General features: G+C 33.9%; 1 protein-coding gene across 2 annotated transcripts; it reads left to right on the top strand.

Annotated features, from left to right (window-relative positions):
* Positions 1–27,776, top strand: LOC128162872 (transient receptor potential cation channel subfamily M member 1-like). Of its 2 annotated transcripts, XM_052826299.1 has the most exons (33): positions 1–125; positions 577–642; positions 5,107–5,301; positions 5,626–5,811; positions 7,524–7,760; positions 8,176–8,392; positions 8,565–8,775; positions 9,107–9,251; positions 9,629–9,722; positions 10,215–10,345; positions 10,808–11,002; positions 14,528–14,692; positions 14,963–15,144; positions 15,478–15,730; positions 15,830–15,914; positions 16,037–16,107; positions 16,247–16,384; positions 16,928–17,071; positions 17,991–18,224; positions 18,427–18,604; positions 18,944–18,997; positions 19,301–19,333; positions 19,484–19,610; positions 19,951–20,170; positions 20,487–20,617; positions 21,038–21,177; positions 21,394–21,515; positions 21,661–21,755; positions 23,378–23,581; positions 23,821–24,013; positions 24,309–24,428; positions 24,902–25,075; positions 25,492–27,776. In XM_052826299.1, the coding sequence occupies exons 3-33, from the start codon at positions 5,116–5,118 to the stop codon at positions 25,594–25,596; spliced, it is 4,770 nt and encodes a 1,589-aa protein (XP_052682259.1). In that variant the 5' UTR covers positions 1–125; positions 577–642; positions 5,107–5,115; the 3' UTR covers positions 25,597–27,776. The 2 variants fall into 2 exon arrangements, with proteins under 2 accessions (XP_052682259.1, XP_052682252.1); XM_052826292.1 differs by lacking the exon at positions 1–125 and having other exon boundaries at positions 151–642.
* Positions 27,777–27,993: the final 217 nt, after the last annotated feature.

Raw genomic sequence — 27,993 nt, 5'->3', positions numbered from 1 at the left:
ATCTGTTTACAATTTCACAATTTAAACAAGACTTAGTAAAATTCATAATTTTGACCCTTATGGAAAGAACTTCGCTACCCCCTGATGCGTAGTACACACAAAGAGCGATCGGCGAAAAGCTGCATGTAAGTATATATGCATGCTCAGAAAACAGCTGATCGCGATTTAACTGGGTCTCTTCAGTATTATCGACCCGTTTTTAAATGGGTCTTTAATAGGAAGTAGAACTCTTATTTGCATGGACAGATTGCATAAAATATCTTTATTTTCGGTTTTATCATGTGCTTTAATTAATTAAAATTCTGTCGGGTTATGCAGGCTTACAGAACCCTACTGAAAAAATTTTTATTGCGAAAATGGCAGCGGTTACATTATCTGGCGTTTAGTTTACTTTAGCAGTTGTTTGTAGAATGGAGGTGGCGTGGTCAGACCGGCCAATGTCTTACAAAACTGTTATTCAGCTGTAATAAATTATAAGACGGTTGGGATTTAACTAACCGAGGGTCAAGGCGCCTCGGTGCCAACTGTGCACGTGTGACCAGATCAAAACTAATCAAGAGGGATTCGTTTTTACAGGCGGAGACAATTATGACTGCGACTGACCACTGAGAGAAAGGAACAAAGGAAGCCGAAAGATTTAAGGTATAATTGCTCTGTGTTGTCATTATAAACAAGTGCGTGTATGTGAGTTTATTTATTGATCTGCAAAGCTTTGAAATGTGTGACAGAATAACGCAACGTCGTTTGTTGTGTTTTTTTATAATGCTAGAGTATTTTTTTTTGTCATCCATGTTGCACTGACAAGGTCAGCAAACCTTTCAATTCTACATGTGGATGTTAATTGATTGTTTAAATAATTTCTGAGATATATTGATCTTGTTGGATGTCAACATTCTCTCTCTCTCTCTCTCTCTCTCTCTCTCTCTCTCCAGCCAGGGCATACATCAGTAGATTTGATTTAAAAAGGAGGGAATGCTAACAATTTCAGTGCATCAATTTGTGAAATAAGAATCGTTTGCATGATACCCCATTCAGTGTCCCAATCACTATGTCATACATGTATATGAAAGATATATTGTATGTAAATTAGGCATTGACTTTACTTTGAATGACAAAATTGAAAAGATTTCTTTTTGGGCTGATAATTGTTTTTGTGAATAATAAATGAACATAAAGGTTTTAACAGGAAACATTCCACGTGCTAGTATGATTTGTAATCCAGCCATGAACTGCTAATGTGAATGCTCTATGATTTATATAAATATATATGCTAGGTAAATTACCAGGAAGAAGCCAATGTACTTGTTTATAATCCTGTTCTTGGCGACCCTTGCACTCTACATTATAAGCTGTTACAACAACTTTTAACAAGTGGTTATACAAAAAACCTTATCATTATTGTTGAGTACCTTTGATAATATTCACAATGGGCACTGACAGGGAACAATCACTGCTGAGCTTCCGAGAATTATCACTTTGAACCATTAGCTGTGAAAACTTTTTTTTAAAACTCAACACGGTCTTTGTACAATTTTTTTTTAACGAAGGGAGGGGATGGGTGGTGGGGTAGGGTGAAAACTAATTCACCTAGCCTCCTCATTTTTAATTTTGTAAGTTTGTAAGTATGTTGAAGTTCTGTACATTATGAATTATGGTTCACCATCACCCCCCCCCCCCCCCACAAACACACACACATACACACACAAACAATCACCCCCCCCCCCCCCCACACACACACACACACTATCACCCCCTCCCCTCTCTCCCTCCCCCACCACTAGCATTAAATGTTTCATAATTAACTTAAATGATTTTCCAAAGAACCAAAATGTATTCCAATTGAGCAATTATATGATACTGCCTACTTTAGGAGACAGACTTTGTTGGAAGGCTCTGCTTACTGGAATGATATACTGTATAATGAAGGAAAATAGTCATTTATCATATAAAAAAAAACAAAAAAAAAGATATTTCCCTAATCAGAGGAGAAATGAACCTGTACAGATTTTTTTTTGGATTATGAATATGATTTTAAAAACATTTATCGGTACTAAGTTTGCTTGGTGATTGAAACATTTTTGATTAACATTATTTTTGAATTAGAACTTTGAACAAAATTAAAGAAAACAAAATGGAGATGAGTCGATCATAAAGCTCCAATTTTAAACAAATTTTCATTGCATATATCTACACGTGCCGATATGCTAGCTGTTTTCTTTTGTGTATATAAAGGAGGTATAAACCTTACACATTCAAAAGTTCAAGTTATATATATGATGTCACTTAAATCATATGTGATGTGTTAATTAAGAATTCCTCTCGATCATGCAACAAAGAGTAGAATAATTTTCAACTCAGTATGCATGTTGAAAAGCATATTTCATACATACATGTTTAATATTCATTATTTCATGTGTGACATTTCTCAAAAATCGTGTGAGAAATATGTTGCCAATCTAATATATTCACAATAATTAATTCTGATGGCGCATCTTATCTTTGATATCTTTGTGAAAACAAATGGGGGCTTTGCATAGACTTGTATATATACACAAGATGAAAGGTTTAGGAATATAGCTGGGATGATCTCTATATATCTGCAGATTAGATTAGCTGAGAAATTACTTGACCAGACAGTGACCTATTTAAGTCAAGGTTGAAGTATTCTGGCCTCTACCGTCTTTGCGTGAATTTTACAACTAGCTCAGCTGACCAAATAGGACATGAAAGACATAGCGCGGATGGTAGTGTGGATTGCCATATCCTGACAAAATGACCTGGCTGCATCGACCCTTGAGATTCACATTAGTAACATTGGACATTTCCTGTCAAGCATTCACAAACCAGGAGATTTCCCAGTTGACAAACATAAATAGATCTAATGTTTGGAAGCCACAAGATATATTAAGATTTTATATAGTTTTCATGCATTCTGCAGTATTTTGGAGCAATATCAAATCATTTGATATTTGTTAGTGATGTATGTGTAATTCTTCGGAGGATGAAGATTTCTGATTGTCATGCTACAGATAATCAACATCCTTGCTGTCACCTGAGTCAATCTATAAAAACAATTCTAACCCTTAAAGTAAGTATTAATGAAGATTTAATCATAAATTTACTTGTGAATAGATTCTTGCAAATACTAAACAAACATTCAATGTAGGGAGTACATGCACACACATTATATGATTAAAGTTTTCCTGCATATATAAATCTATCTGATTAATATGTCCTCTTTCTTAACCTTTCTGGGATTACAGCCTTGAGGACCTCAAGAACACCTGATGTCAATTACACAATGACATGAAATGAATCTTAAGATGGAGTTGTTTACCTCTTGTACAAGCTGTATAATATCCCATCATTATCACTCAAGGTCACAGATTTATTTTAGAATTTTTAAAGAACGGGTGGATTGAGCTTTAAATTTATGTCGTAAATCTTCCGCCTTATCTACTGCTCCTATCTGGCACATCATCAGCTCTTTTTTAGAAAAAATAAATGCAGAGTAGCAATTTACATGTACCTGATAGTTAGGTCTCTGAGCTGATGTTATTGACTCTTTGGGAGGTTTTTATTTTCTGAAGTACATTAAACTAATATTTATCATAATCTTTAACAGAGAATGTATGCATAATACACAAATGATACGGTCAGCTAACTTTGATAAAGGTTTTTATATGACCTCGCTTTCTGGTCATCATTCTTAATACCGTACTTTTCCCCTCTCCAGATCAATGATTTCCTTTATTCCTGTGATTTTTGATATATTTTTTTTTTTTTAACATTGTAAAAATTTATATCCTTAACTTTATTTACAGTCACTCAGTTTTATGTAAATATAATCTTTGGTATACATGCAGTTTTTAAAACATAAGATTCTCACAATACTGCAGCATTTTAATCAAACTGACCCTCGACTAGATGTTATTTTAGTTGATTTTTATTACTTATCACTAATCTGCAAGTTTGTAATTACCTATAGATCAAAGTCCCCATCTTAATTGCTTCATACACTTATAGTAACTCTGCAATTAGATAAGCAGATTTATAATCCCAATGAGGTAATTGGCTTCCAGGTGTGAAAAATCATAGGTAGTCTATAAAATGAAAACACCTCTACAATTCAGTCCAACATAGCATAAAGTACAAGTAGGATGATCTAACTATAATGAGGTGAGTTATTACCTTTAATTTTTGCAAGAATTACTTTTTAATTTTTGGGAGGGTTTTTTTTAACCACCAAAGTGAAAGTCTTGGAGTTAACTTACCTAGTTTTCATGAAGTTTTTCAATTTATTTTATTGTAAGCACATATTAGTAAGTGAAAACAGAGAGGATATTTTGGGACGTTTTACCATTATTTTGTAATAAATTATCAATTGAAATGTAAAGCTGTTCAATTTCTTGTTTATTTTTATTTTTTTATGTCCATATTTTCATAACCCCGTTATGATAGGCATTATTACAAATTCAGTAATTTGCATATAAAAACATTTTCTGTAGGCGAATTAAAAAAATGAGTCATAAATCATTTACTGCTTGGGGGGTCTTGTATTCAAGAGTGTTTATATTGTATCTCACTGCTACAGCAGATTAAACAAAAAATGGGGTGGGGTGGATCATATTTTCATGAGGATGGAACTTTTGGGCAAAAGTGTGTGTGTTTGGAGCAGGGAAGGGGGGAGGGTGTTAGCATTCAGTTTTTCTCTTTACCTTATCAGGAAATCCTAGGATAAGCCATTTTCCCATATATCAATTTAATGCAGTGGACAGTGCATAAATAACGCTCTGTCTGAATAAACGTCAACCGAAGAACAGCCAAGTCTGAGGCTTTGGCCACAATTTATGCTATAAATAGGTGCCGAATTGCTTATATAATACATGTAGCCACATTGATGATCAGAGATGAAGCATCATTTAAGAGAAGAAAAAACAGGGACCATGGACAGACAATTGTATTCAATGTTGACTATATTGATTTCTGTTTATATTCGATTTTATTAATATATACCATTAGCAATTTCATTCATTAGACAAGCTTGCAAATATGGTTGGTTTGATCTAATTTGGTGATGGGATGGTCAATTTTTTTTTGTGGCAGTTTTTCAGAATGGCTGACCCCGATTTGCTAGATTTCAACATGGACTATCTTACGATTGACGAGGATCAGTATCGCACTGTGACGAGTTTGAGTTCTTACATCAGCAGAGGCTCGGTTGATAATCTCGATGAAGTCTCGAGCCGAGTCACAGGAGGGATCCTCAAGTTTGAGTTTGAGGCTGGCGGATGTGAAGAGGTATGACTCAAACTGACACTTTTTAATGAAATGTTCACTCAGAGAGAGAGAGAGAAGAGAAAGAGAGAGAGAGAGAGAGAGACATACAATTTACAGCCATGAGCTGCTGGTTCCATAGAAGTATAATGTAAACAAGCAATGAAACTGCCTCATATTAGGAAAAACAAGGCAATAATTAATTAGTAGTATAGAAAGCTGTCAGTACATGTTCTTTCTATTAAAAAATCCTCAAGGAATATTTTTACTTCAGTCAATTATCAAACTAAAGCAGCTATCCCATTTTTATAAAAGTCTAAATGACATGAGTTGTTTCCCTTGTTGCAGCTTCATCAGAGCTACTTTATCGCAATCAGCGAGGATTCCTCCATGGACGGGATGGCTAAGTACATGTCCAAGATCTGGAGGAAACGGACCCCCGACATTATCCTCACCATCATGTCCAACATCGAACATTTCAAACCGTGGGAGGATCTATCGCAGGTGGAGGACTTCCAGTCAGGACTTACACAGGTCAAATATAACTACTGTAGATTCCCTATTACATTCTAGATTCTAGATAGATAAAGTCATATTCTTATATCAAATGGCGAGAATACATGTATACCTGGTAAAATTGAGAGCACCAAACTTTTATCATTACAGTATTTCAATTACTTAGTAGCTGTCAGAAAATAAAAGTGAAATTTTAAAATCCGCAATGGGTGCTCCTTCTACACATTTCACAAAACGAAGGCTGTGTATTAAATGTAATCCAAAACATATTACTGGGGCCATTAGACAGGCTCATTATGACTCTACCGGTATTCTTCCTCTTACTATTGAAATAAAAATGGGAAATTTTTTTTGTAAAGCTGGATTAGTTTAATGTTGCTAAAGTGGAGAACAGGTGACCTTTTATGACAGTTTATTTGATGGATGAATGAGCAGACACAAGCATTGCAGACATGATTGCATGAGCCAGTCATTCACAAAAATGCACATAAAGCAAAAAAACTATGAAAGAAGTTTTGTGTTAAAATCTGACAAGAATTTGATTCCCTTCTGCCCATAGCTTACACAGACCCAGTATTCAATGTGCACACTGCTTGTTTTGGGGTTCTCTTTCTTGATGGATGTAAAATCTCATAAAAATCAACTTTGTAAACCATAACCATAGATAATCTTCAGAAGTGTGATGTATGTCCAAGAATAATATTAGCACGACAGCCTTGACTGTATCGAAAAACACTCGAAAAAGTCGTGAATAGGTGGTGTGATGTCCCTATTACCCTTTGGTAACCCCTGTTGTAGTAGTTATTGATATCTCTAGGCCTGTGCACTTGGGATTCATAGACCATTATTTGACATATAATGATTTATAATGAGAGTTTGTAGTCGAGTCAAGGGGAAATTCATCAAGGAATTGAAATGGGGGGGGGGGATTTCATTTGCATATATTATTGCTAAATATTGTTTTTCTTCCAGCGAAATTTATACTTGAAAAACATTTAATATGCATATGATTAGATGAAGAAATCATCAAATACACTATCACAATAATTAATACCCAAAGAATTTATTTGAGTTGCAGCATCAGAAATGAAATCTCTTCATTGACTTCAGAAGATGTTTCCATGAAATTTTAGTTATTTCATATTAGATAACTTATATAACCTTTTCTGTCAATTTGAAAAATTGATAACGGTACCATTATTTTAAAAATTATCTTCTCAAAATGAATTGGCATATATGCATGGCATTGTATGTAATATGTATTTCCTAGTAGGTAAAACTAAAAATTGTACATTAAATTAACAGTTGAACTTTGATATCTCGAACACTCATATCTCGAATATTATTGATATGTCGAAGTCAGGGTTGTCTCTAAAAATTGAAGTAGAAGAAAGAAATAAAAAAGTAGAAGGGGGTCTGGGGGTTAAGCTTATAGCTAGATCGTGTTTGAAATGCAAAAATTAAGTAATTACGTCACTTAAGGCGGCGGAATTCTCTACACCCCGGGTCTGAGAGACAACGCTGCAAAGTGATTTGTAAATCCCAACCACTTAAATTATTTTTTAAATATTTTAGCCTTGATATATCTCAAATATTCGGAGATCTTGAATTTTTTTAAATTCCATATCAGTCCAATTTAGTTTGAGATAACGAAGTTTGATTGTATTTTTCTTATGAATACAATGTTGATTGATGCATCATTATTATTTTTATCACGTATCATTTTCTAGGCTTTAAACACAACAAACATGTGGGTTCTCACTAATGGATTGGACGGGGGTATATCTCGGATTGTCGGTGATGCCATTCACAACGAGCATGAGCGACGCTCAATACTGCTATCTCGAGCCAACACAGCGTATGGAAAAATCGCTAATTCCGCCCATGTTGAGGAACTAACAAAACTAACGGTCATAGGCATTGTTCCGAAAAGTACTCTTTCTTATGGAAAAGACATTGCAACAACTGTAAGTAAATATTGTGTTTCAAGGTAGGAAAGATTTAAAAAAAAAATTTTCGGTTTCTAAAGTCATTTCTTTATTGCTATACGTAATTGACACCAGAGACAGAGACTTTGAATTTGAAGGGAGACAAATAGGATCTCTCATGATTTGCGATGGTATTTGATTTTTATTCAAGCTGTGTGTTTTATATCCCCGGCCTTGGCGAGGAGATAGAAAACACACAACTCTTTGGATAAAAACAGATGATGAAATAATTTATCTCTGAAAAATTTTATTGTTTAAATTTTAAATTCAGACTTTCTTAAAATTTAAATACAGACTTTCTTTGGAATAACATGAGGTTTGATATTTATTAAAATCAATACTCCCAGAGTATGAAGTTGTTGTGATCTTATCTCCTCTCCAATTGTATTTCCAGCATAACGTGGTGGTCCAGCTGAAGAACAAAGGCTTGAGAGCCAAACGTCACACCTCCGAGCTGAATGCCGAACACTCCCATTTTATTCTATTGGATGACATTACGGACTTGCATGAAATTATGGCCTTGAGGTACAAGATCGAGGAAAGACTTCTTACTCCCATTGGACGAGGAAAAAGATACAGAAAGATGATTAATATGAGCGATCCAAATCTGAGTATGATTATATATTCGTATTTTAGACATTGTATATTTATTTATTTAGCTCTGTTTAATCTCGGCATCATTAAAAACTTTAAAAAATATGATATGAAGAAATACTTGTTCTACCACAGTTTTCTTTTTATTTACATTCATGCCTAAATCAAGGTCTGTTTTCGTATTGACAGACATGGAAGATGCCTCAGCTTTCCTACATAATCATTCTGACATAATCAGTAGCACTTCAACCCCCATGGTGGGCCTCTTGATCCAGGGAGGACCAATCGACATCGAGCATGTGGTTGACCTATTGCGAAAAAAGGTCCCTGTTCTTGTTGTGAAGGGAAGCGGACTGGCAGCTGATCTCGTTGCATTTGTTTTTAATGAAAAATTGACACAGTAAGAAAGTACATGTATTTATAATTCGTTAAGATTTAAGGGAGTGGATGGTCATGGCTTTATTTTTATCACTATAATTTTGAGATGAACAGCTCTATGTAAGGATACAGGAAAAAATCTTAATTTTGAATTTAAAAACTTTGTTTTTGTTTGTTTTTTTTGCTAAATTGGGAATTTTTTGACCACCTAGTCATTAACGGGGCTGAATTTTCAACAAATTCCCCATCAGATCTGCTTTGAATTTATTTAAGCCTAAGATGAATGTCAAACATTATGATATGGAGAAAATCAAGATATGGTTTCATTTTTAAACTGTTTCATATCTTTTCAGCCCAAATGAAGAACATGAGGCGTACCTGAAGCAGGAGTTGATCAAGAGGATGTTGGTGTGTTACCCCAACGATTTCCAGGACGACGAACCGGCCAGGAATCACTGCCGCGACCTAATCATCGAATCGGCCAACCTGGCACTACAGGTGAGATTTTTGGGAGAAGGCGTCTAAGTTATGGAACTTGTGCCCAATCCCAATTGTATCTTTGTACAATAAAAATATGTTCAAGTCAAATCAGGTGAGAAAAGAGGATTTGACTGTTTTAACAGAATTTGTTGAGGACCTATTAATTATAACTACAAGTATAGTGTTAATATAAAACTGGGAATATGTTTTGATATAGATATCCAATTCTTTGAATTGATTAAATTTTTATATATTCAAGCACAAAATAAAGAACTGGTAATGGATGGAAATTTGGTGTGAAAAGTGTATAGTGTTTCATATCGAGACAGTTGCTGTAGAAATGTTCACTTTAGTATACAATAAGTACTTTATGGCTTTTAATTTTTCTTATTCAGGAAAATGGAAAAAGTATTACCATTTTGGACATAGAAGCAGATCCATCAGCTCTCAAGAATCTGGACATGTACATTCTGTTGGCTCTTTTTGAATGTAAGTTCTGTGCTAAAGAGTGAAATAAATAATATTATGGATTGTACATTTTTTGTGATCTTCTACTTTCTGCCTAAATCTTGCGACCATATTTATTTTGCTATAAATGAATGCTTTTATCAAAATTAAACCAGTAAACGTTTACTTTTTAAAAACTTTTAAAAATTCCTTAAAATGCCTTTAAAATGCAAAAAAAAGTGACAGCTCTTTTTTTCATATTCACAAAATTTGCAAAATGTAAAGAAAACAGGAATTGTGAAAATAAAAGCAAAGCATTAATTTTGTTAACTATAAGTACTGGTATATATTTAGGTCTTGATGAACGTTATTTTTATTTTGTAATTCAAAGTTATGTGGTTTTGTCACAGCTAAAGTTTAAAAAAAAAATAGGCTAACCCCTTTGATCAAGCCCTCCCCAACCCCCAACAAGAAATACCCTAGCTTGAAAAATGTTACAGAATTGATACTGAAGTTCCTGTGTTGTACTTTTAGCTCAGGGAACCAAGCGGGGGACTCAGTTCCAGGAACAGTTTCAGTCGGATCTGAAACTCACCATGGACTGGAACCGCTGTGATCTGGCGGAGTCTCGGATATTCAGAAAATATTCAGGAAAAGTCTTACAGGTGAAATTTCAACAAAAAATCATAATTGGACTTAAATAGAAAATTTTATAACTGTCATTTTATCAATCAGAAAAATAATTTTGATTACTGTAAACCAATTTTTATTTGTGGTGACTTTATTTCGTGATTAACTGTCCATAAACTGGTTCGTGACTAATGTTCGCGACCAAGCCTTATCCTGTCCTGTATTGTTATAAAAACTATAGACCTAGATTGGTTAGTGGCGAGAAATATTCGCGATGACAAGGCTCTTGCTAACCTCGCAAAAATTTCTTGCAAGCGAATAAAAGTTGGTTTACAGTATTTCTTAAACCTGGACTTATTATTTTACTCCTTTGTTCATAAATAAAGCAATTAAATATAAAAAAAAAAAAAAAAAGGAGTTAAAAAGTTTTGTCTTACTGGTAATTGTTGTTTTAATTTATTTAATTGCATAATTTGATACCATTGTGTCTGTTACAGATTCCTCCTGAGCTTTTTGATAGAGCTCTGCTGAAGAGAGACAGGGAGAAATTTCTAGACTTGTTTATGGAAAAGAAGACGGTTGTATTACATCAATATCTCAACCACAAGAAGCTTCTATATCTCTTTAACCAGCTGGAAAAACCTGAGTTCTTTTGTCACATATGCTTAGAAGGAGTTCTGGCTAAGATTCCTGTAAGTTTTTGTGCTCTTGGGATATGATTAATTATTTTGTGTTCTTATAACCTATGTTTTATGATTCTGAAATTTTGATTTTAAAATCTTTCTATTTTCCTTTTTCTTAAATAATGTTTTTGTGTTAAAAAGAGTTGAGAATAAGATTACTTTTTTAAAGGAAAAAGTAATTCTAAAACGATTGTGAATGATTTTTCTCGAAGTCCATCAATAAAGAAAGAGCTGCTTTTAAAAATCTGCATTTTGAGCAATGCAGATACAGTCAAACTGCATTATCTTGAACTAGATGGGACTATTTCAAAAATTCAAGATATTGACCCTTACCAAAGTAAAATTATTGCTGCAACAATGCCGCAATATTGCGGCAATATTGCAGCAACACATTTTTGTTACCAGAAACCAGATTTTAAGACTAGTGAAATGTTGCCGCTAGCTGCAACAACTTCTGGTAACATTTTGGCAATACTGCTGGAGTGTTGCCGCTAGCGGCAATAACTTCTGGCAACATTCTGGCAATACTATTAGAGTTATTTCTGTAAAAAAATATATTAACATGCACCTAGAATATTGCCACTAGCTGCAACGACTTCTGGTAATATTCTGGCTACAAAAAGTATCATACTGCCAGAAATAATTTTCTGGTAACATCTACATGTATTTGATAATTTTAATCATGAACTAATTTATACATAATATATATTATTCGATCTGGCAATACTGCATCATATTTGATTTCTGCTTTAATTAAAATTTAAGGAGAAGCCAAGCAGTGGAGGGGGGTTAAAAATTGTCAATTATTTAGATATAATTTCAGTTATAACACCTCAAAATTTGCCAGAAGTTTACCACAAACTTGTCTTTTCCTCTGATTTATTATGCTTACCGAGCTTGCAAAAGCTTTAGCAGAATTTAGACTTATAAAATTTTACACATTCATCACAAGTCTAAAACTGGTATATAATTGCATGAATTGCTTTTGTATGTACATGTCCCCCCCCCCCCCCCAAAAAAAAAAAAAATTAATAAGTCGAAAAAATTAAATCTAATAAATATTTTATGATTAAAGCCTTATTCTAAGAAAGTCTCAATTAAAAAAATCCAGTGATATTCTCTTCAATGGCATATAACTGTTATGCATGGTTAATTACGATGTTTCACTATAAAAGACAGTTTGAATCACCCCCCCCCCCCCCCCCAACTCATGTTTTACGTGAATACCCACCTGTCTGTTCTTTTGTAACGGTATGTTCTTTTTTATTAAGTTAAAATATCAGTCTACTTAGATTTGAGTATCTAAACTGCTCGATGCATGTTGAATTAAGAATTTTCGTTTGCTGTTTGTTTCCACTTTTACTTTCGTTTCAATGTTAAGTTACGCGCGCGCTGATTGGTCGATCAAATCGCTAGCCGCCAATTTTCACATTCGAAGCTGCCATGTTGTCTGCCAACGAGCCTCCTGCCATCACTGGAGATGGTGAAATGAATGAAATACGGGAATTATCTGTAAACAAGGTTAAAAAAACCCACTGTCAACGGAGTGTTTATCTGTGAAAAAAATATCAACGGCTGAACTGAGGACGAATCTGAGTGAACGAATCGAGTGTTGACATCCCCTGCACCATCTGCATGAGCACGTTTTTGAAAAAGTAAGTTTAGCAATAAAAATATATTCATTGAATAGCAGTTTAAACATGTTTGTTATAAGAAAATAAACCGAAAGACTGCGATCTACCATTATATCAGTGGGTTCAACACTGTTTAAGAACCATGCGCGGATCTAGAATTTTACTCGGGGGAGGGGGGGGGGGGGTCCGACGGTTATTTGAGTTTGCCAGGGGAAGGGGTCCGAGGGATATTTTTGGTAATTTTATAATGTAATTTTAAAAAATTTGAAGGGGAACTGCTTAAAATATGAAAACAATTGCCAATGTGCTTAAATGAAATCCATTTATCTTCCCAGTAGGTCTGCCCTGTGTTACACAGACCTGAAGAAAACCATGAAAAAAGCTGTCACCTTACTGATTAAATGAATGGTGCAACTGGCAACCAAAAAAGAATGATGGCATAATTTGTTTAAGATTATGGAGAGGAACATATACACAACAGTGCTGAATTCCAATGTGGATATTGTTGTGATATTCTGATAGCTGTTTTTGTGATTGTTTATGTGTGAAATCAGAACTCAAAAAAAGGACATTTGGAATGCCTAGGACGAATGCCTTGATCAATCGTAATACAGCAAGTGGTTGTGCAGGACTTGTAAACAATATGGTTTGAGCTTTGCTTACGGTAAACAGTGAACTTTTGTCCATATCCGTCTGTGCGCGTTGTGTCAATCCGTCTGTGCGCGTTGTGTCAATCAAACTGCAATACATGTTATTCTGCAGCACCAAATTGTCACTGATTGGCTGAGTACTTTTAGTCAAGTTTCATCATGATTTGTTCATCATATTTGTGTTTATTGTATTTATAAAATGTGTTAAATTTAAAGATTATTAATTTTAACTGGTGTCCTTTATAAGCATGTTGAAATTCCAGTTTCAGGTCTCTAATATTATACATTATATTTTTAATTCAATACTTATTTTGTGCATGTTACATTGAATAAAATAATTTTTTTACTTCTTTAATATTGTGTAATCACAAACTTTTTTTTATTTTTTATTTTTGAAAAGTCCAAATTTAATGTAATGCAAAATGTTAGTCTTGTAACCTTTTTGCATCTTTAAAAAAATAAAACTGTAGTGGCAATGAAAGATTTTTTTTTTCATTTTGGTTGTAGATTAATATAATATACATGACTGATTTACTGTATACATTTATTATTTATAAATATTGCATATATTGTACCATTGATGCCAGAGCACAGAAAATGCATTGAACCAATATTTCTGCAATGTCATTTTTCTTATGCAAATGTATTGCCAGAAAGGTGTTGTCGCAACAATGTGTTGCAGCAAAACTTTTGCGGCAACATCTTTCTGGCAATATTGCCGCAATCTCATTTGCATACGAAAAACGCTACTGCAGCAACATTGCCGCAATGTATTGCCAGAAAGGTGTTGTTGTGGCAACATCTTTCTGGCAATATTGCCGCAATCTCATTTGCATACGAAAAACGCTACTGCAGCAACATTGCCGCAATGTGTTGCCAGAAAGGTGTTGTCGCAACAATATGTTGCGGCAAAACTTTTGCGGCAACATCTTTCTGGCAATATTGCCGCAATCTCATTTGCATACGAAAAACGCTACTGCAGCAACATTGCCGCAATGTGTTGCCAGAATGTTGCTGCAGTATTGCTGCAATAATGCCAGAATGTGTTGCCAGAAGGTCAATATTTTGGTAAGGGGATGGTAAAATAGTTAAAAAATAAGTGATTGGGACATATAAAACACTTTGACATATCCATTGTATTCGAGATATCAGTGTTTTAGTGATGAAGTTCAACTGAAATGTAACAGAATAAATGCCTCATATTGGCTTATTGATTGTCTATTAATTTCTGAATTGTCTCCCCTCTGTAGGGCACCTGTTATCCCGTGGACAGAGACTTCCTGATGGACAAAGACTCCGAGTTGAACCAGATTCTGAACAAGCTGACCGGCCTGGAAAATCTGGTCTCGTCTTACGACCTGTCCATGAATGCTTCTGGGAAATACGTGTGTGACAAAGCTGCAGCCGAGAGGAAGGTAGCATATTTTTTCCCCCATTATTTTTGCTAAATTATGATTGTAAAAGATATGGCTTTAGTATACCGGTACATGTATACATATTACATGTATATGTTACCCTAAAAAAAAATAATTTCTTAGATTGTAAGAGGACAGAATATCAAATCTGCCGAATGTAAGCAGAATAAAACTTCTTTAATTCTGTTTGATTTATTGTTCACATGTATACATGACATGGTATATCTGTGATGATGTTAAATCATTCATAAGATTTTTTTGTTGACAAAGGCCCTGCTAGCTTTGATTTATTGGGCTGCCCTCACTAACAATCCCAAAATTGTGAAGTCGCTGTGGCTGCAGAGTGAGCAGCCGATGGTGACCGCCCTCATCATCAGTCGGATCTGGCACCAGCTGTCCAAAAAGTGGGTCAAGGACTTGGACACCAAACGACAGCTCAAAGAGGATGCCATGTAAGTACATTTACTGGTGAGAGTGAACTGTAGGTAATTATTGGGATCAACTCTGTCTTTAGTATTCAAAATAGTGTACTGTTTTGCATAAGCGATATTTTAATGTAATGGTCAAAGTTTTCCCCATTTATAATCAAGGATGAACATGTACCTGTATTTTAACTTCCACTTACAGTTGATTGAAAGAGAGAGTCAGTCATTTTTGGTTTAGTCCCAAAGAATTTTTTTTAATGTATCTATGTAGATGGTACTGGTACATACACATGATTCAGAAAACATTTTAAAAAATGGTTTTCATTCAAATATATGATATTCATTTACATTTTAATTCAGTGAATTTGGACAGCATGCTGTTGATTTGCTCGATCTGAGTTACAAAGACTCAGCCCTGCATGCCATTGCATCACTGGATGACAAGCTGCCAGAGTTTGGCAACAAAACAGTCACACAAGTAGCACAGCTCTGCAGAAACAAGTACTTCATTGCTCACAAAAGCTGCCAGAAGTGGATGAACCATCGGTGGCACGGAGTCTTGCGGATTCGAGAAGTGGATTACAGAATTTTCAAACTTCCGGAATATGTGAAGGTGAATGAATGAATTTTTTTAAAAGATAAACTACTCTTTGACTATTTAATCTATGAATCAAATTTTTTATTAGAGACTTAATGCTTATTTTCTTTTTAGATCTACCTCAGCATTCTGTTTATCATTCCTATGTTCTTTTGGGTTACCTACGACGTTGAAAAAAATGGTGTAGCAGTCAAAGAAGGTTATAACACAATTGATTCATACGTCAACCATTTTTATATGATTTGAAATTTGTGTAGATGAGAATACAATTTAAAAGCTGTAGCACAGATATGTAAGATGAATTTTAATTGGCTATTTCAGAGGAGGAAGATGAAGAAGAAGACCATATGGAGGCTACTGAATCACAACCTTTATCAGGAGATGAGAAATGGGCAAGTAGAATATTGATCTATATTTTTAAAAAAGCATACTGTAATTGTGTAATATGTTCAGGCATGAGAAATTTGCTGTTTTAAAAACAATACCTAAGGTATGAATCTAAAAATAACAGGAAATGTGTTGATATTGTAGAAAAGAAGCAGAAAAGCCAACGTAACATACCACGTAAAGGAGATGTTGTCCTACGGACGTCAGAATCTTAAAGTGCCAATCTTCCTACAGTTTTACTACTTCTACAGCGCCCCCATTGTCAAATTCTATATCAGCCAGGTATGATTTTTTTTTTACATACATGACATGACATCGCAGTCCCATGTAATTCAGCTATGATATAATTTGGCTATCACTCTGAACACAGTTTTCTTCTAATATCCTGTATATGATTGTATACTGTAGATTCCTAATTAAACAAGAAGAATTAATATCTGCGTAAAATCGTGAGAAACGTATCTAGCTTTTATTTTTCAGACATATGTAAACTAATTGAAACTATTCTAAGAATTCATCGTTCGCAATTTAATATTCTCGCGAGTTGATGCAAACCGCATGAATTGTGGAGTTACCGGTAAGTACTCGCATAAAATAGGGAATCTACAGTATGGAATCCTATCTGTCAATGGTACATGCACTTAATTTAGTGTATAGTTTTTACAGATCTTTTTTATGAATACTGCGTGAAACGCTTATCATTGGCTTTAATTACTTAATGAATTTCAGTTTTTGTACTTTCTGTTGTTTAAATCATTTTGAATTTTGGTATCTGATACCCACTTTACTTCATTTAATGCTGCAGTGTAACTTTATGAATTTCAGTTTTTCTACTTCCTGTACCTGATGCTGTTCAGCTTGGCGGCCATCATCCCTTCCTGTGGAGACATTCAGATAGACATCATCCTCTATTTCTGGACATTCATGTTGTGGATCGAAGTCATCCGGAAAACCATCCTGAAGAAAAGGGTATGTACCAGTCTTTATGAACAGAAAAGGGGAAAGAATTATCGGTATCTTTACCAAAACAGCAGTTTAGATCATTGAGATTTCACATTTAAGGTAGTATGGGACAATATTAATGTGGATTTAAGTATCACATTATGACTAAAATACTTTCACCAGGATAAAAATTTTCAAATTTTACAATATTTAACCTCAAAATATGTTTAAAAAAATTTTGAAAAGGTAAAAATTTTAAAATCCCCAGTAGGATTTGAACTCATAACTTACTGATTTGTAATGAACCCTCTAACCCGCTGTGCTACGCTGTGGGAAAGATACTACTTATAGAATTACACTTTATTGTTTATTTCAATAAATACTACATCACAACATGGAGGTGTCCCATATCACCTTAAATGGATTCTTTTGAAATCTATAAATCTGACATCATACAACTTGTAAACCAGTGGGAGCTTAGTTTTAATCCAGTATCAGATTTCCATGTAAATGTACTAAATATATTTTTTTGGAAAAAGTAATTATACCCCCACTCCGATGGAAAAGAGGGTATAATGTTTTACCATTGTGTGTCTGTCTGTCCTTTTGTCTGTCTGTAAGACTAACATATACCTCTGTCGATTTTTCTCAGCAACTATTCATTATAGATGCTTGTCTTAACACACTCTTTGTTTAGGCATGCATGTATTGCAGTGTTTACTTATTTTTGTTAACAGAATCACAATTTTCAGTTTTTCATTCAATCATGTTGATTTAATATGTTAATTAGATGATTTTGACACACTTTAACTACATATTACTGTTTATGTATTTCTTTTGATAGAACCCAAGTGATTTTCAGTGTTTCATTCAATCATGCAGATTTGACATAATTAGATAATTTTGACACAACCACATATTAATGTTTATGTATTTCTGTTGACAGAACCACAAGGAGTTAACGGTCCACTGGACAGTGGTAGAAATCATCTTGATCTTCCTGTACCTGCTGACAGTCGGAATCATCCGCATCATCCCCCGCTATCTTCCCTCCATCCAGTACACCACCGCAAAGTTCATCATGTGTCTGGGGTTAATCTACTTCTACTATAGGACCATGAACATCTACTTCCCCATTAGCCCTGTGCTTGGACCCATGTTGATTAGCATCAAGAGAATGGTAAAACCTCTGAAATTCAGATTTAAAAATAAGTCGTAAAGGAATGTAGATTCCTTATTTGCGCAAATAGAATTATTACCAGTACAATTACATGTGATTTTCTTCAATTTTGTGAAATTTGCAATCTCTTGTAGAAATCTGGATATATATGAAAATTTGTTTTAAAAAAAATGTAAATATATAAAAAAAAAATTTCTTCTAGGTTCGATATGACTTCATCACATGGTTCAAGATGTTCATGATCATCATGGTGTCGGGTGGGATCGCGATACAGGCCACGCTGTATCCCAACTACCCCCTCTCGGAGTACGGACTTACCATGGCACTTAGCAGAGCCCTGTTTGCAATGTTCCTTACCAAAATCGATGATCTAGATGGAGGTATACACAGATTTTTCTTCAAAAGATGCTTTATCAATACTGTAGATTCCTAATTAAATGCAAGGAATTAATTTCTGCTTAAATCGCAAGAGGCAACCCTCGCATATTTTAAAATCTTGCTTTTATTTTTCAGACAGTTTTGAACTTTAGAAAATTTGAACAAAAAATCAGTGATTACGATTAATTTCTTTAAATTTAATTATGATAGCAATATAATGTTTATGTCCAAGAATACTAGATATATAAAGGGTAATTGAATGCATTTGATTTGTATCTTATTAATATAATCCTATCTGTATGTATTTTGTTAATTAGGCTTTTTTCTGTATCATTACATAGGTTCCGATAAATGCCATAGGTTTTACCACAGTCAGAATAACAGAGTTTGTCACGGTGAGATTTGATATCCATATTATTAATTTTCATCATGTGAGTATTGTAAATTGTGGACATTTTTACAAGGGTATGACAGGGTAAAATGAGGTAAATTTTTCTAGAGGTAATTTAAAAGGTTTTGGGGGAAAAAAATAATTTTAACCCTAACCAACTTTCTTAACTTATTGGTAGATTTTACAAGTTATACCTATTTATTGTTTTTTGAAAATCTTTTTGGTCATTGTATTAATCTTGTGTGAATTTTATTTGTATACATGTTATATTTGATGGAAAGTAATATGAGGATTCTTTCTTTGGTAGATGCTGCTGCTTCATTTTGGAATCGAAATATATGTGAGTTTTTATAGGAAACATATTTGAAATCTTGAGTGATTTAATATGAATAATCATTTCAAAATCTGATGAGATTTTCTGAAAGAAATTATAAATGTTAATCTTAAACTAAATCAGACAATTCAGTGTATAGATTATCCTCTTTTGCAGCCAAAGTCAGATTTTCTGATGAATATGCAGTTTGTCCACACAGAAGTTTTGGGGGATATGCAATCACTATCCAATATCTTCTTCTCACTAAACTAATCTTTATTACCTTGCTGTATGCCCTCTTCAGGTAAGATATATATTATCATCTCTTTTATTTTCTTAAGTATCATATTTTACGGTGCATGCACATGTGTATATCATGATAATTTGTAAAAATGTAGACACTAGATGTTTTCCTTTTTTACTTGGACTCTAAATTCAAACTTCTCACTTTTTATGAGGATTCATTCATCAAAACTTATTTTTTGACTTAATTGACTATTAAAAAGAAAAGCCATCGTATCCAGGGGGTGTTTTAAAATTGGAAAATCAAAAGAAATTATCTTTGCTTCCCAGTACATCAAACAATTCATAATATTTAAGAGTGATGGAGTTCGATGATAATAATTAGAATCCACCTTTTATAGCACCACCACAACAAAAATACAGGCTGAATCAGAGAAAATTTGGAAGTTCCAGCTTCACGATTTGATTGTGGACTTCGAGACTCGCCTCCGACTGCCTGCGCCTCTGAACTTCATCAGTTACTTCTTCATGCTCTTTGAGCTGATCTACAAGGCCGGGAAAAAGATGTATAAATGGATCTGTCGCTCGGGCTGCTGTGTGAAGCACGAGGATTTGCCCACGGTATAAAACCCATTTTATTAATTGATTTTTTTTAACTTAACTTTAATATTTTTCATGCTTATGCAAATACCGGTACCCATGATTTTATGAACCAATATCTTGGTCTTGAAAAATCAAAAATTGTAAATTTGTCAACAAATAAAAAGATTCCTCTTTGAACACTAATGGGTTAGAATCCTATCAAAATATATGTAGTGATTGGGCAGCAAAATGATTGGAAATTAATCCTGACATTCTCTCAGTGGATCGATCATAATACGTATAGCTTACCATAGTAAATATTTATGTTGTGGAAATCAACGGGGTTTTTTTGCAGGATAAACCACCTGCTATTAAAGTGAAGCATCATTCTGATTTTACGTTTTGGAAGACGCTAATGAAAAATCTTAAAAAGCAGCAGAAACAAGATGAAATCAATGCACTAAGGCCTCTAGAGATGGAGCAAAGGTATGTTTCTTAATCATAACAAATGAATTGAATCATGATGTTATTTCTTAAGCTCTAAAAAATCTTCATTTTTTTGTGACATCTTTTTTTGTTTTTTTCAATGCCACGGGATAATTTACTTAAAGTATACAGTAAAACATGCTCATAATGAAGTGCCAGGGACGGGCAATTTTACTTCGTTATAAATGTAATTCGTTATATCCGTCAATTTTACAGCATTTACATTATAAAGTCATGGGGAATACAAATCACTTCGCTAAGAGCTTCAATTCGTTATAAGCATGTTTGCTATAACCATGTTTTACTGTATTGCTAGAAGTTCATGGGTAATACATTTTTTTTTCCACAATCTACAGAAAACTATAGAAACTTCTTCAGTAATTGTGTGATTTGATGGGTTTTTTTCCTAACAATTCCCAGAATGCAACAGCTGCTGAGCCAGTCACTGGTCCAGATGCAGTTCAATGACAAGTTGACGGAACAGCTAAGTAATCTAGAGAGGAGCGTAATGACCTGTCAGATGGCCCTAGAACAGGTCCACCACAAAATTGACACCATGGGTAAGCTCCAGGATTCCCCTCATCATGGTGCTCTGTTCAAGACCTGAAACTTTTCTGTTTTGCTCAGAAACTGTTTTCGTACAAGTTGACAAAGAAACCAAATTCAGATTTTTTAGTATGTTGAAGTGGGATCATATTCCCCTTTGTATTTATATATTTGATGATCCAGCTTGTTGCTTGGCCATTGTGTTTAATTATTTGATTTGATCTCAATAGATCCCAAGAAACTTCCGGACATGGAGAAGACCACCATTCTCCACATGGCAAGTCGGGAATCCCCGTACCCTGGTACCACTGTGGAGAGATTCCCCGTCTTTGACAAGTATATCAACTGGGAGGTAAGGAGGTTCTATATTTTGTCTAGGAAAATTCCAATAATTTATTGCTCAAAATGTACTAGAAAGATTTGACTCTTCCAATCTTGATGTGAACAGTCTTGACAAAAAAAGACACAGAAAACCAGCATTCCACTCTTTTTTGAAGGAGGCCTATGCTTCTTATGACCCTGTGCTGTACACGAAACCAATAGAGGAATACCCTGAAGAAGTCCGGCTATTGATCGACCTGGACTACATAGAGTGAGTACTTTTGGCAGTCGTTGAATATTCATGATTACATCTGAAGATTATGTTTATTCATATATGAGGGTTGTTCGGAAATTATTGAGACAACTCAAATATTTTCTTTTCTAATTGACGAATTTTGGTGAAAATTGGCATCGACACGGAAGAAACGCCAGCAAATAATAAAACAAAGTAATATTAAAAGAATATTTAATATTTTTTTTACGACGGTAGATAAACAAGTCGGTGGTTGGGGTACCCGGCGCAGCCATGAACTCGGAGATTTAAGAACTTAAACATCTACTTTATAAGTGTACGTAGAATTACAGTTAATGATAAAAGAAATCAAATTAGATATGTTCATTTTGCTATTCTTTGCGACTAACTTTTGATTAAGTTTCACTGATGTTCGAGTTGAAATACGGATATGGTACACGTATATTTACCAAACAATAGATATCTGACAACGACTTTACATTGAATTTTGACGTCAAGGCGGGGCATTGAAAACCGTCAAACTGGTGGAAATCTCAGAGTAAGACCTTTTAAGGCCACGCAATTGCTTTAAAAAACTATACGATGACAAGACAAGGTATAGAGCTTCAGTTCATAATATTTTTTTCACTGATTGTTTAACTAGAATTAGGCCAAGGGATTAATTATCAAGTACTTTCGACACGCTAACTGTTGTCAACAGTTCTAAAATATATATAAAATGACTGCAGGAGACATTCACAGTAATTAGACTTTCGGGTAAAAATAACTAGATTTTTCCTTTTAAAAAAACAAGAATGAGAGAAAATGTGAATGATGACATCTTGAAATGAAAACAAAAGATGAGAAATAAAAAATAATTCTTATTTCCGTTCGTTTGTAAGGTGTTTAAAACACATGAGCAATAAGAAGCGTTAAAATGACGTTGCGAAAAGTTTGCGGTTGCGCCGGGTCACTGGACGAAGGCACGTTGGCCAGCTTACCAGGAATGATCTATTCATGTCATGAAAAAGAAACTTTTCACATTGATTATCTCTATCCTGATTTACTTTTTGGTGAAATTTCAAGAGTTTATCTTTTTTACTAAAAGAATAAGAGAAAATGTCTCAAAAATTTCCGAACAACCCTCGTATATCATTGCAATACAAAGGGCTAGCTTCTTTCGTGATTAAATTACACAAAGGATACTAGTTCTTTTAAATCATTTGGCTTATTTATCACATGTACGTCATTCTTTGTTTTAGTTTCCAAATAAAGGCATGAATTATAATCTGAATCATCTTAATAGTTCAATTTCAACAATAATTTTGAAGATTTTTTTCAAAATGCATTATAATTATGCAGTTTTTGATATACAGATCGATATATGCATGAAAAAAGGGGGCAAAATATGAAAGGGCTAAAAAATAATTTGTTGACCTATAGGCAATTAATGGATACTCTCTCTCAGAGGGTGTGCTTTGCAAGGTTTATATGCCCTTTCGATGAGTGATTGGGATCAAGCCAATGTTTACTGTTTCTATGGCATCAGGGTGATATTAACCGTTTCTATGGTAACGCTAATATTAACTTTTCTGTGTCAACAGGTTCATGCATACTGTTCGTATGGCAACAGGTGATGTTTACTGTTTCTATGGTTACAGGTTAATACACAAGTTGGAGGATGTCAGTCTTGACCAGGACGATCGTCACAGCATTCTATCTACACAGACTCTTCACCGACCGTTGTGGAATGTTGTGGCAGGTTACAGCATTAACGATATCAACATGGAAATCAACCGCATGTCCTGGATTGACAAGGATGGAGTCCCAATCAAATATGCCTTGGATTCTTACAATATTCCATTGTAAGTGAAGTCAACCTAAAAAAAAATTACATGTACTTAGTGTTGATATTCCAAAGCTAAGAAAAGTCAATTAAGGAAGAAAAAATCTCCTGTTGACATCTGAACACTATTTACTCAAAAAAAGAATATGTCTAGTATTCTTGAATGGAAATGTATTTAAAGCCAGAATCAAATCACAAGAATCTAGTAATATGATAGTTGCGAAATTGCATGATTGACTTTAACCTTTGTCTTTGAAGGAATCCCAATGGTCGCACAGGACTCCGCGGCAGGGGCAAGCTGTGGAGGTGGGGACCAAATCACAGTGTGAAAGTGGTCATCTCCAGGTGGAAGCGGTACAAGTCGGACAGCTTCATCAAGGTCAATGATAAGCGGGTCATGGAGGTCATTATCATTCAGAAGAGGGCGACAGGGGAATTAACTCTTCCAGAGGCAAGCTCAGTTTGAAATTTTTTTCTTCAAAATATACTTTCAACTATCTGAGAAAATGTTCATTATATATGTTTAAAGGGGCTGTATTGATCCATATACTGATAATCAACATGTTTCACTTTCTAAAGGAAATATCATTGGGGTTATTTTCAAGTTGCTGTAAAATATTCAAACATTGATGCTTCATTAGTTGGAGGAATGGTGTTCAGTTTTTCAAAGCTCTACTGTGATATAAAGACCTAGCCTTGATTTGAGATGTCTCCTCCATTGCTGATATTTTTGTTTGCCTTGTTAGGGGAAGGAATATGGACATCTGTCTCTGTACTCAGCTGTGTGTAAGAAATTTTTGGACAAGGTGCTGGGCCAGAAAAATGCTGAAATCGATGAACAGATGTCGGAAAATCAGATGGTTGAGGTGACTAATGATTATATGCTATAATGTTGTGGTTTAGATGTACACAACATTATTTCATGTTTTTAAAATTTAAACACTTGGTAATCAAAAAGTACAATTTTTTTTTCATAAATATAAGTATAGAATTATTTTGAACCAGTTCTCATTTGAAAATTGGTTTGATATTTACACGATTTAAATTTTGAGTCTTGATTGACTTTCTGGAAACCAGGTAATAGTACATTGTACTTACAAAGTACCATTTGTAATGAAACTGTTACAATATAACACAAATTTAAGTGGTGTTAAAATAGATACCTGACAAGAGTTGGTCTCGGGCCAAACGTGTTATGAAAACTCTTTCTAAGAAATGAATTGTCTCTGATTATTTCCAAGTCAACCATTTTGTGAATAAAAATTAATGCACTTAAGTCATGGTTTTCATATTTTTCATGTGCTACAGATACTGTCATCTTTGCTCTTTTCTGTTGCAGTTTTTCGAGCAGTTTGTGGAGCCCCATCAGGGCCCCTTCACGGGATTCACCTCAGGGATAATATATAAGGGCTACATGGACGACCCTTCCAACACAGATAATGCCTGGAGAGAGGCGGAGGTCTGGAACTTCCACTATCATGTTCCTGATAACTTGGATTCTAGGATTGTCCAGGTAAATTTGATCTGTATGAGTTTATAGTGCAATGACTCAAGTAAACATCCTCCGAATTAAGGTGCTAAGACCTGCTGCATATCTACATAGATTCATTGTATTCAGTTTTGATTTTCATGTACGAATGATGCTTATAAGCTTATTTACAATCAAATATCTTGTTAATGGGTCATTTGCAAATATTTTTACATCATGATTTTGACTGTATGAATTTACCCTATTATCAAATTAATATATATTGTATATTTCATACTGTAATTATGATTGAAACGAGGCTTTTTCTATCATTTTATTCTAATTTTCTGGGTGAAGCATTCTTCAAAATGCAGTATCAACACTGTAAATTTGATCATTCATTGACAAATTCATTGCTAAGCTGATATAAATTATAATAATCATATTTTTGAATTTTGTAGAAGGAGAAAAGATGGAAGGAAGTCTCATCCTATCTTCACTTGGCCGGAAATCAAAACCTCATCCTCCAAGAAACCGCTCGTATCAATGGCGCTTATTATGTCTAAACCAATTAGTGCCCTTTATTGTTGACTATGCCTACGTGATATGGAGTACTTTTCTCTATGTGACTAACTGCCTTTACAATGGGTCATTATTGAACATTTATTTCCCAGTTCTTTGGTGCTCAGTTTTTTGCCCTTATGTTTATTGTTAATTTACTCAAAATATGATAAGTTTTTTTTTTTGTTTCATATCTTTTGAGTTTGAAATTAGATTTAATTCTCTTTTCTTCATTGGCTAGAAAAACAAGCATTTGTTGATAAAATGTAATTGATTTATTTGTTCTTGGAAGTGCAGCTATATACTCCAGTTGTTCATAAGTTCTAAATTGGGTTTTTTTTAATGTATTTTTGCTTTGTACATTTAGGGAATGAAAAAAATATTTTGCTATTGTATTTAAACTGATTTTTTTTCCCTGAAGTTTGCATACAAATAAAAGAAAATGCCCAGAAATAGGAAATACTGGGTCATATCGTTTTTTTATTGTGCTGTTTGTTCTTAAAAATTTTAAGCTCCAACAGCACAATCAAAAAACAATATGACCCAGGTTGATAACTTTGGTTACTGGTACCATGGTTGTGTGTAGTGAGGCATAGAGTGCCTTAATTAATTGTTAACAATAGTTGCTGACAAAATGCATATGAATAATCAATTCCTAATGTCTGTCAAAATGAAATTGCAGTTTACTACATGTACATGTATTACCATTTACCTAAATGAAAATGGCACGTATAAGAAACGGGTATGTCTTTAAATACAAGTAAACCTTTGTTTTTTAATGTCTTTTGTGGGGGATTTCCCCGTTTTTATCAGGTTTACCCATACCTCACTGTGTTGCATTTTTAGCCCATATGATTTTTTTTTATCATTTTTTCATTTGTCACTCGATATTATGTGGGATAATCGCATTTTTTACCACAAAAATAAAATGAACATGGTATGTGTAATATTTTAGACTTCTGAAACGGGTATACATGTATATACTGGTACATGTTCTTTGTTGTACTAATGCCACGTATTTATCTTTGTTCACTTGCATGGTTTTAAAAATTTATAACTCTCCATGTTAGAAACTGAAATGAAGAGTTTTTATGTCTTTTTTAATAACGGGTAGATACATGTGTATGTAAATTTCCTGTATCATAGTCTATAACTTGTGAAAAACCCTCATTTATCTTATACATACATGTGTAGTTTGATAATCTTATTGCATGGGAATATTATTTAAGTTCATTTACTTGGATTTGTGAGACTAATGAAATCAGGAGATTTAATGCATTTACATGTAATTATCATTTTTTGCATTATTTTGAACGTCCTTGGCATGATTTTTATTTCAGTCTGCCATATTTACGTAGAAGAACAAATTTATTCTGTAGTGTGTACATTGAAGAACTGCAATGACTCTAAGGGAGATAAATGATGTAAACTATTATCAAGACTAGAAAAGGCAGATTATGTTTTGATATTTTTTTTTAATTTGATAACATATATTTGCTAGTACATGCATATATCTGTAATACACACTTGTCAGTAGTTTTCTTACATTGAAGTTTTGTGTGTTTATTTTGTATTTTGGGATTTTGTTGTTGTTGTTTTCTTTTTGTGTATATATAAGTATTATGATTTCCATTGATCAAATTGTCCACTAAATTAAAATTTTTATGAGATCATTAAAAAAAATCACCAAAATGTGTGCTATTCATCATAATCATAATATTATGTAAAATGTCTAAAATGACATGAAGATTTTTATGATCAAACTTCAGTAGGCAAATATTTCTGAAGATTGTAAACCATAAAATTGTTTTTCTTTTTTACATAGTATGATTTTTATACACGTATGAAGATGTATTTTACATACTTTATATCAGAAAAAATTGAATTCATGTTTAAATTGGTGTTTTGGTAGTTTCCCTTTTTTTACAATTATACTTGGTACATGTCTATAGACACAGCATGAGAGTTTAGAAATTATTAATTAAAAGTAGCCAATGCTGTGTCAGAAAATTCAATTTCAAACTTAACTGTTTGTTCTCCCTCAAAAATTATTTTGCACTTACAAAAACAAAAATGTTTTTGTAGATTGCAGCTGTTGGGAAAACAATCTACTGCTTTACTTGAACCATTTACCCTTGTTTACAACGAATAGGAATAGTGTGTGAATAAAACGTTATTCTCTCTACTTGGTGAGTCTTGTTTATTAAATGTGAAGTGATGGCCTTTAAGGTACTTCACTAGCTGTTTTGTAAGAAGCTGGTACAAGATTGGTTTTTCATCTTATAATTTACATCCATACTTGCATGCCACATGACCATGGAAGATTTATATTTATTTCAATAGCTACACCTGAATCAACGATTTGCAATGTGCCTGGGTTTTAGAGGGGTTTTTGCTGACTG

This window comes from Crassostrea angulata, chromosome 1, assembly GCF_025612915.1.
Source record: "Crassostrea angulata isolate pt1a10 chromosome 1, ASM2561291v2, whole genome shotgun sequence".
Classification (NCBI taxonomy): domain Eukaryota; kingdom Metazoa; phylum Mollusca; class Bivalvia; order Ostreida; family Ostreidae; genus Magallana; species Magallana angulata.
The sequence above is the reverse complement of the archived record's forward strand: the minus strand, read 5'-3'. Positions and strand labels throughout refer to the sequence as shown.

What these genes read in the sequence shown, in the direction of transcription:
- LOC128162872 (XM_052826299.1), top strand. Translation starts at nt 5,116, where the DNA reads ATGGCTGACCCCGATTTGCTAGATTTCAACATGGACTATCTTACGATT. An exon ending in TTTAATGAAAAATTGACACA is followed by an intron (nt 8,776 to 9,106) that starts GTAAGAAAGTAC and finishes ATATCTTTTCAG; the next exon opens with CCCAAATGAAGAACATGAGG. An exon ending in GATTCTTACAATATTCCATT is followed by an intron (nt 23,582 to 23,820) that starts GTAAGTGAAGTC and finishes TTGTCTTTGAAG; the next exon opens with GAATCCCAATGGTCGCACAG.